General features: G+C 36.5%; 1 protein-coding gene across 2 annotated transcripts in view; it reads right to left on the bottom strand.

The window, feature by feature from the left end:
• Positions 1–698: 698 nt before the first annotated feature.
• Positions 699–10,541, bottom strand: part of SNX10 (sorting nexin 10) — a 77,575-nt gene continuing 67,732 nt past the window's right edge. For both annotated transcript variants that reach the window (XM_081244320.1, XM_081244319.1), the window contains 3 exons: positions 10,325–10,423; positions 2,965–3,177; positions 699–2,509 (listed from right to left, as the gene is read on the bottom strand). In XM_081244320.1, the coding sequence (XP_081100446.1) occupies positions 2,428–2,509; positions 2,965–3,177; positions 10,325–10,423 (394 nt within the window). In that variant the 3' untranslated portion in view covers positions 699–2,427. The remainder of the gene's footprint in view (positions 2,510–2,964; positions 3,178–10,324; positions 10,424–10,541) is intronic.

Raw genomic sequence — 10,541 nt, 5'->3', positions numbered from 1 at the left:
TAATATCTTAAGGGACATAACTACTTAAAGATTAACATTTCTGTTTTTCCTTAGTAATTTTTAAAACTTGAAATTTTGACTAGAATTTAAATCACTTTCTTCCAAGCGAGACTTTAAAAGAAGCCCTAAGTAACAGGTTATTGACTTTCATTGTTGACACCTTTGGGTTATATATAAAACCAGTTCTCAAACAGAACACATAAACTATCTTTATAGGTGAGTAAGTGTGCCCTTTAAGAATTAGCCAGGGAAATACAGTTTTTTTGTATGTAAATCATAAAGCAACCAGGATTAGAATTCTTTAAATTTGTTACATTTAAAATAGTTTTAAATAAACATCTATGCTATTTAGTTATTTAAGTAATTGTTTTCTTTTTCTAAAGAAAGCTTTATAAAAATATGGCGGAGAAAAATAAGAGACTTGAACAAAACAAGAAAGCCATTGGGGGCTGAAGTGCATTTAAATATTTCAGCTGCAGGAAATCAGTTTAAAGAAGCCAGTGCTTAGATATCAAAACAACCAAACCAAGGCTAAACCTTAAATGTACACAACTACAGTGAATATGAAACCAAATTTTACCAAAATTATTCATTAAAAATTACTAATCATTCAGAAACACACTGAATTTAGATCTAAGACAGAAGAAATAATATTCTCGTATAAAATAAGCGATCCAACAAACTGGAGTTGATTTTTTCATGTTTAATGTGAAAATGAAGATCTCATGAAGTTTACATATCACAGTATTAGGCATTACTTAATATCAATTTTGATAGCTATAGTTACATCATCTAAAAATCACATGACGATTGATGGCACGTTATATGCTTTTCAAAATTGCAGTAAAACAGAAATAACGTGAATGCAAATACGTATTGCCAAGGACCTAGGGATCACACTCAAATGACTGGATGGCAATCTTTACATGTTAGCAAGATAAAAAGAAATTGCTAAATCTTTTTTCCCCCTGTATTAAAATAATGAGTCTTAGATGACAAAGTAACAAGATCCAAGATACCTTAAATCAAAATATTTATGAAAAGTTCAATAATGTTTTAGAGCAAACAAAAAGGAGAAATTAAGGAGATCATTCATATTCTAAATTTAACTTTTTCTGTTGGTTCTTAGTTACAAGCATTTCAAAGACTCTTTAAATAATACTTTTAAACTCCTAGTTAAAATGAGGTGAGGTAATATTTAATTAAAGCAACAAGTTATACCAGTTATGTAAAAATATCTTCCTGTTAATTTCAGAGATATTTTGTACCATTCAACAAGGAAGAAACTTGAACAATTATCTCAAGAAAATGCTGCTTTATCTGAAATTTGAAGTTCAATATACTTCATCTAAGACATTTAATCTTTGGGCCACTAAAAAAAGAAAAAAGACATTTAATTACTGCTTTATAAAATAAGCATTTATAGATGCTCAGGCAAGTGCCTTAAAAGAAAGGACTTTTTAAAAATGAATAATTCTGAAATTAGCAAGTTCATATCCTTTTCTAAATTATGGGAATATTTATTGGCAAAATTTATTAACTTTCATAAGATCCTACTTTTAACTTAAAAAAGTAACAAGCAACTGTCACTGACACTGGAAGTTATCTAGTGATAAGAAATTGCACATAAAGTCAGAAAATAAATCATGAACCTATAATTCTAATTACACACAGATAATGAAAACAAATGGTTTGTTTCCAGAAACCATGTGTTAAAGCTGATTTTGGACAATGAAAATGTATTTCTGAATCTATATATTGCAAATATAAGCAAAATGACTAGTGCTATTTCTAGGCTTTTTCTCTAAGATGTAAACATTATTTTAACATGTCTCTCTATTCATAAGATACATTTTCCATTTACATGTGAAATAGAATACTGGAAAGGTTAAACACTCTTAAAACATTTCAATCAACCACCCCAAAAGTGTTTTCCCAGTGCAGGGGAGGTACCCACAGAATTCCAGCCGCCTGTCTGAGAGAGGCATTCTGGTCTGTGCCGAAAGTCTTCGTAGCGGCTATGACCATACCTGCTGTGTTTATGCTAACACTGCCCCAGTGATACAAGAAGGAATGCTCTATCTGGATTTCAAATGCTACCTATTTACCTATCTTTTAAAATACAGTAAAGCCAACTAGTTTTTTTTTAAACATATAAGTCATTTCATTTGAGGGCAGGATCTTGTTTTACCAATAGCGTGCGCCTATCAAGGAGAATACTGCATTCACCGGCTTTTAGCGTTTTACAGAAGCTTAGCCAAAATAGGACAACATAAAAAGACCACTAATAAACAACACAACATCTTTACGAATTTAAATACTTAATGTGACAGTGAGCTTTAGGTAAGAATGTATTATTAGCAAGCTTTCTGCTCTACGACTGGACACAGTTTGCTATTCCTAAAATGGTAACATTAGAATTATTTTTCAGGATTCCTGCAGAGCTGTGCTCATTTTACATCCGTGTGAACTGCTGTCATCACTACTATGTCCAAACCCAGAGGATGAACTGGAAAAGAAGAGAGGGGGAAAATAATAAAAAGAGGAAATTGCTTTTCACAACACACTCAAAGCCTGAGTAACAGAGGAGAACTTTAATTATCTCCAGTCACAGAGAGAGACAGGAAATTTGGACTTTTAATTAGCCATTTGGAGTGCAGTTGGATATTTTTTTAGCGAGATAATTTAAACGCGAATAATTCAAGTCTGACTAAATGAAAGTCACATAATCAGAATGCAGATAATTGAATTTCTACTGCATTCATTAATTCAGTGTGGAGGTGTGTGTGAAGACTACTATGATGAGCTGTCACGGCTCAATAAAATCTCAGTCAATTAATTTTTTCATTATCTTAGTATTACATCAACAAAAAAGTGGAGTGTGTGTATATATCTATACACACGCATATGTGCACGATGTATTATATAAATACGTATACATTAAATCAAAATGCAAGGAAATACCTTTCTGAATCATAATCTATATCATTTTCCTTTTTTCCTTCTTCTTCTTCTTCAGGGAAACGTCTGTTCATCAAGGCAAACTTGTGAATTGCTTCTTCTACAGAGTACTTAGTCTGCCCGGAAACACATGCCTCGATGTCTTCTGAATTCAGATGGCTTTGCAGGAAGAGGTGAAGGCTGCTATCTGAAAGCAGAAGTGCATTCTGTAGGACCCTATGTAAAAGAAAAAAGGAGACATGACCAGTGGACGGGGATGGACAGTTATAGGGTGGGAAAGAAAAAAACATTAGAAATGTGCCACTGAAGTAATTTCTCTACTATGGCAAACTTGGCATCAATTACGACTCTGCCTATTAAAGGGATGAAAGCATATGTTAACTTTTATTCCATTATTTGGAAATTTAGGTGAGTAAAAACATGAAGCTAATAGTTAAGAACATCTGTTAAAAGAATAACTTCAAGGACATTTCTTCAATTTAACCATCTGTTATGACCATGTGGATTAATTATGGAAATATTTTGCTTAGATAGTCACAGAATTTTATTCTGCTTTTAAAAAATTTACTGCCAACCCGCATGTCAATTCTGTGATCTTTATTGGCTCGGCTGCCATAAAACATCAAAACTTTCAACAACTATTAAAAACTATATTGAAAAGTCAATAGATTTCTCAGCACGTCTTACATTTTCAAACTTTACAAGGAGGCTTATATACGTGTTCACAAGGGCTCAGTTGAGAGGTGGCTTTTTTGAATACTTAAGATTGACTAGAAATTTCTACAAAATCTTCAGCAGCACTACTTATCTATTTTTAAATGAGTCCCTAAATAAAATTGCTCCCAATTTTACCATATATGTAATTAAAGTATGATAATTTTGTAATAAGTACATACTAGCCTTCCCACATGCAAGATCAAAGTTTACAAAGAGAATACAAATTTCAGCAGGTGCATCAGAACTACATGGAGAATGAAAAACTGCCCTGTAGCAAAATCTGCACGTGCTCAAATTCATATTAGCAGTGAATGTGTCTTTTTCTGAAATGCATGTCAAAGAATACCCTTATATTTAAATAAAAACTGGTTTTCTCTTTTTAGCAAAGATTTTGATGTAGGATAATTTAGTCTCTATTAATAGCTTGATAATGATATAACACAGACACTAAGACCAGATATAGGGGACAAAACTGAAACACTGAAACCCAAGTATAATTCTGTCCAACATGGGATTTTTCATATGGAGATCTATGAAAAATAGAGTATGTATTTCATACCAAACGAAACTTACTTTACATTCTGCATTTTTTAAACAAGTAATTAGATAAGTAAATCTCTTTTGGCCATTCATATCAATTTACTTAAAATCCAGGGTCACTGGAATATTTCCTTCTCTTCCATATAAAACAGAATTATTTCTTCAAGAAGGCAAGCGTCTAAAAATGTACAGTATCAAAACCAAAATCTAGCTGTCCTCTTTGCTTCAAATAGGCTTACAAATGTAGTTTGAGAAATATTCTTTACTGACCTACTAAAAGGAAAAGGAAAACCTTTGTGCCTTTTTAAAAGGCAAAGTCTCAAGCAAAGCAGTTAAATATTTACACTACCTCCATGTCCTCTGCCCTGGATGCCCTCAGAAGATGACCATATCACATGATAAAGATTAATTTACCAAGTATAAGGAGTAAAGTAGTAAATCCCTTTTACTACTCTTTGAGATTTATTTTCTACCTTTATAAATGTTTACCACTCTTGTTTTAAATGCTTCAAATCAAGAGAAGATTTATATAGCAACGACCCATTAATATTACCCTGCATTTGCTGTGAAGTTTGAACGGAGTGTTTCCTGTGTCCTTTGTCAGTGGTTTCCTGCCAGTGATGTTACAAGTAACTGTTCATAGGATTATACTTACTGCTTTGTTTCTGCTGGAAATGTATTTTCTTTATAAAATAATGGGTAATCTTTAAAACTGATTTTAGATGGTTTGAGGCATTACACCACAAAAGTAATGAGCACTAATGCCAATGATATTGGACACAAATTCATTTTAGCTTTATTTCATGTCTAAAGCAATTCTACTGAGCCTTGAACTGGTCACACACTGTTATTAACTTGCTAGTAACCTAACACATGGGTACAGCAAACAAAAGTGATCAGAGTCCAGGTTGATCGGGACCTCAAGGCTACTGTCTTTTCTTGAGCTATAATTCAATTTCCAATTTTACTGTGCATTAGACTCATTTCCCAGTGTTTTCTTTTCTGCTTAATACTGCCATCTGGAGGACACACAGGTGAACAGCCAGAGGGAGCCCGGTACACCCAGCTCACGATCCTGAACTGGGAGAAGGATGTTCAGGGAACATCTGAACACCCACACAGGCCCTGAGTTCAAAAACATGTGCCAGGCACAGTTTAGGTTTTTTGAATTGCTTCTGTCTGATTGGCTAAATTTATGCCACCGTACTCCATGGGTATGAGTTTTAAATAAGCAAAAATACTTTTTTATTGTATTTAGGATTTTTATTTTCAGTCCAGTATTTCATTCCAAAATTAAAAATACAAAATTTTTAGAGTGTTTTCCCATCTGGTTCAGTGAGCATAATTAGTTCATTTTAAGTAATATCTGGTTTATTATATATCAGAGAGTGTTGTGACTGCCATAATATTAAACCTTATTTTTACCTTAGTCATACTTGTGCCACATTTTCCACCAACAAATCTAACAGCAGAAAATCAACTTCAAACTTAATATAAAGAGTACTTTGTAAAACAGGCAATAAAATGTCATCTTTATAAGCCTCCATAAAAATAAATGTATACAATTTTCAAGCCTTTTTTATAAAAGGAACAAAAAATAGCCTCTAGAATTTTAAAGGAATTTCTGAAAGGATATTTACAACACAAGTAAAAAGTTATTCCTTTCTCCATACCAACTTTTAAATTAAACAAAGCAAAACCTGTTTTTCCTTGAATTAAACACAGCTGAAAATCTGGTTTTCCACAACGTGATTTTATTAGGTGTATTATATATTGGTTCAGCTGAGAATATATATAGCTATGCAAAACCATGTAATTCTAACTAAGGATGCCCTGAGTCTACTGAACCCACTATAATGATATGTATACACATCTGTATAGCGTGTGGAAGGTTAGCAGTTTGATATAGGGAAAAAAATTAATTCAGCCTGTTTACCTCTTACCATGAGAAAAATAAAACCTACAAATCTTCATTGAAGACACTCATGATCTGTGCTGTGGTGCCCTCTATTGAACACAAAGACATAAAAATTGTGTGTGTGTGTGTGTGTGTGTGTATAAAACTAGCTGTAGTGTTTCCATGGTATCCTTTTGCAAAAAAAATTTTTTTATTCAATTCCTTAAATTTTTAAGAAATACAAAACTGTAATACAAAAGTCTACATTGTACGGTACATGTAGTTATATTAATGCGGGTGGATTCAGTAAAGAAGGAAAGCTGGCTCCCATTTGTGATAGCAATCAAATGTAAAAAATTAGTAGGAATGCCAATTTCATAGTTAGAAACTTACCAACAGCGTTTATCATTTAGTCTATAACTTCTTTTTTCATAACTATTAGTAAAAGTGACTTACAATTTGAAAGTAACTGGGGGTAGGGGGAGACCCCAAAGGGAGAGTATAGCCAAGATTGAGGAAAAATGAATATATTTGAAAAATCTCACAATCATACTGACCAAATTTAGCTAGCATTTAAGAGTTCTAATTATACACCTGCCAGTTCCTGGGATTAATATAGTGCCTCTACCTTTCTTATAATTTCCTTGTCTATAAAACTGAGATGAAACCTGACTCCTAACGTTGTAAGTATTGAGATAAAACATGTAAAAAGCTAAACATACCCAGTGTTCAATAAAATAGTATAAATTACTCTTATTTGATATCCTGGCAAAGAAACAACTTTCTAATTCCTCTATGAAGAGTGGCCTGGATATGTACTTTGCTATTAATTATGTATTACTTCACAAATGACCTTAAAATGGAAAAAATATATATTTGTATTACAGACACACACCTATGCACAGAGACAGCAGCAGTTTGGTTTCAAAGGGCTTGAACATACATAGCGCTCTTAGTTCATAACTTCAAAACTTACCTAAAAACCAAGTTTTAAAAATACCTGCTAAAAATCTACAGCACAGGCATGTTTCACATTTTAATGCTGTGGTGTTTCCCTCTCAAGTTCCGAAAGTGCTCGACAAACAAGGTACAGGCTGCTAACGGTGGCCCTACTTAATGGGTAACCAACAGGGCCTCAGAGGACAGCAAGGTGGGGTCAGGACACAGATGGCTGGCTGAGTTGCATGTCACATCCAGTTTCCCAAAGTGGGCTTAGGCTGGGGTGACAGAGGGGGTGTACCCGGGGCAAAGAGATGTGAGGTTGCTATTTCTACACAAACTAGACAAAGAACATGAAGACTATGCATCAGAATCTGAGGGGCACAGGAAAGACGGTGGCGAGGATTGGAAGGGCCACAGTATTCAGGGCATTTAGGTCAGGACTGAATCCAACCGTGTGGTATTAGACTCCTTACTTCCTTCAGGTTCAAACCACGTAGAAGCACCAGCTCTCATTTTTAATGTGAAACTCATCGCTTGGAGACTAATGTTCACAGACCATAATGGAACAAATAACATCACAAGAGAACTTGGTGTCCGTTTCATGATTTGACTTCTGGATGGTAATCCAGATCCAATTTTAATGAATCTAGCCATCCCTGGTATGTATATAGTTGCTTCCCACTAGAATGGAAGCTTCAAGAGGTCAAGGATATGTGTCCATCTTGTGCAGTCCTATATCCCCAGTACCCAGCCTGGTCCAAAGCAGTCACTTAATAAATAGGTTTGCAGAGTCCTTTCCAAGCCATCCTCTGAATGACTTAACTACCCATGAGGTCGGCAATACATGTGTTACATTATTGCATTCTTTCTTTTTTTTTTTTAATTAATTAATTTATTTATTTTTGGCTGTGTTGGGTCTTCGTTGCTGCACAGGGGCTTTCTCTAGTTGCGGCAAGCGGGGACTACTCTTCATTGTGGTGCACAGGCTTCTCATTACGGTGGCTCCTCCTTTTTTTTTCTTTTCTTCCTGCGGTACGCGGGCCTCTCACTGCTGTGGCCTCTCCCATCGCGCAGCACAGGCTCCGGACGCGCAGACTCTAGCGGCCATGGCTCACGGGCTCACGGGCTCACGGGCTCAGACGCTCCGCAGCACGTGGGATCCTCCCGGACCGGGGCACGAACCCGCGTCCCCTGCATCGGCAGGCGGACTCCCAACCACTGCGCCACCATGGAAGCCCACATTATTGCATTCTTTCTAGCAAACCAAGGCTCACAGGAATAAAGTGACTTTTCCAAGGTCGAAGAGCCAGAAAACAATCAGAAGCCAAGATTCACAGGAGACCTGGAACCCAGTTCCTCAAGCCCCTGACCCACAACACTTTCCATTATGACCTCTGCATCAAATTCAATCAGAAAACTGCCCAAGGACACAGCATGCCCAAACAACCTCGAGTAACTAAGCACAACCCCTCTGCAGCCCAGTGACCCTCACTCTGGCATGAATCTGGTTGACCAACTGTGCAAGGAAAGGTCATGTTTAAAACAATGAAGTGATTCCTGGTCGAAAAACACATGCCCTGCACTTAACCAGCAACATAAATATAGAGACACAGGCTGTCCTTTGATCTCAAATAAGGAGATTCCTCTACCAAAAACATGTAGCTCCCCGACGCTTGTGGGGACTGCAGGATTTGACTAGCTCTGTCCAGGCCTCACTGGCAATGGCCAGTCTGCAGCTTCCCTGAGCAGCATCTGGAACAACAAGCCACTCTGCAAACTTGGCTGCGGGGACCACGTCTTAAGGGAGAGGCCATTAGCCACCTGGGTCCCATACAGACAATTAAAATTGGAGCTATCCCCAAAGGGAAAGGGCAGAAGAAACTTGACAGGGTCTTTGTCATGCCTATGATACCCCAAAGAACACCACTGTGAGGTTTCCCGAGAACCTGGCTCGGTTAATCAATTCTTCTTGTCTCTTGTCATTTTTATTCCTCTGCCTTCTTTTTCTCTACCAACCCTCCCTCAATTTATAATCTTGGATGTTTCTGTATGTCTCCATGACCCCCTCAAAGGAAAAGCATGATATCAATCTAATAGAAATAAATGTTAATATTCATGTGGATACTTAACACCCAAACCCTTGATGAGTGAGCCATATGGGGAGAGGGCAGTATATTATTTCAGGCTAGCTCAAAGTTACCGTGTAGGAAGCTCAAAAGGAGATGGCTTCAGATCGTGAAGCTAGTAGAAAAAGACAGTTCAGGAGACTGGGCCCTGCCACTAACTAGTGGTCATAGGACTCATCCTATTTCCTTATCTACAAAATAGGAAGATAGAAAAATTAGCTCAAAGCTATTTCATTTAAGTGCATTAAAATAATGGCCGATACTTGGATACCACACATTATATGTCAGTCTGTTGTGAGTGCTTTACATTCGTTAACTGATTTAATCCTCTAGACAACCTTATGAAGTAGATACTATTATTACCCCATTTTATAGATGGGCAAACACAGGCACAGAGGAGGTAAAAGACTTGCCCAAGTCCCCAGCTAATAAGTAGCAGAAGCAGGATTTGAACCCAGGCAGTCTGGCCTTAGGGTCTGTGTGCAAACCACTGTGTTGTCCCATGGGATAGGTAGGTATTCCAGCATTCCAGAGTGGGAAAAAAGGGGAATTATAGCAGTGTGAATTCAAGTCACTTTCACTGCAGTACCAACCATCACCAAGTACCCCAGAGTTAATAACCCACTGAGACTATTCAAACACCAATTAATACTCCCTTATAAACATTCTCTCCAAAGAGTATCACTAAGCTATTCATTTAGAGGAGCTCAGAAGGGTATTAGCAGCCCATCGTAGAGCTGATTTTGGTCTGTCGATCCTAAATGTTGTAAATAAAGAGAATTTCTAAGAAGTGCCTTTTTAATAAGGCACATTTGTTTCCTGGCAAATTTTACTTTTGTCAGCTAAACTCCCAAGCAATTTGGCTCTGCTTTATAGCTTAAGGGAGTATATATTTATTATCTGATTCAATTAGTTTATTGTTTTCTTTCTGGAAAGTTTGGTCCCGAATATGCACTGTGTGATGTGAGCCACAAGATGGCGCTCTAATATAGGAAATGAACTACTGAGAGTCCCTCCAGAGCAGATTACTAGCGTTTTAGAAACAGAAACATTCTCCCCGACTTGATCACAGGACACTCAACTCTTGCAAAGCACTGTGCTCATATCTCCAATCTGGCTGCAAAAGTTTCTGCATACTTACTTTCTGAGGAAATCTTCCAAACCCTGACGGCGTTGATCTACATGCTGGCGATTGTTCATGTTGAAAAATAGGTTTTTAGATGGAAGTTCTGGCAGTTGTCTTATGAGAAAGAAAAAAAACGTTTTCAATCATCAAATTAAGGTGGTTTAGTTACAGAAATCCCTCAAAATGAAAGCAAATTGTGCATGATAATTATCACACAACTATTATATACATA

Source organism: Mesoplodon bidens (genome assembly GCF_964165515.1).
Source record: "Mesoplodon bidens genome assembly, chromosome: 9".
Lineage (NCBI taxonomy): Eukaryota > Metazoa > Chordata > Mammalia > Artiodactyla > Ziphiidae > Mesoplodon > Mesoplodon bidens.
Note: the sequence above shows the minus strand (reverse complement) of the source record. Positions and strands in the feature narration are given on the sequence as shown.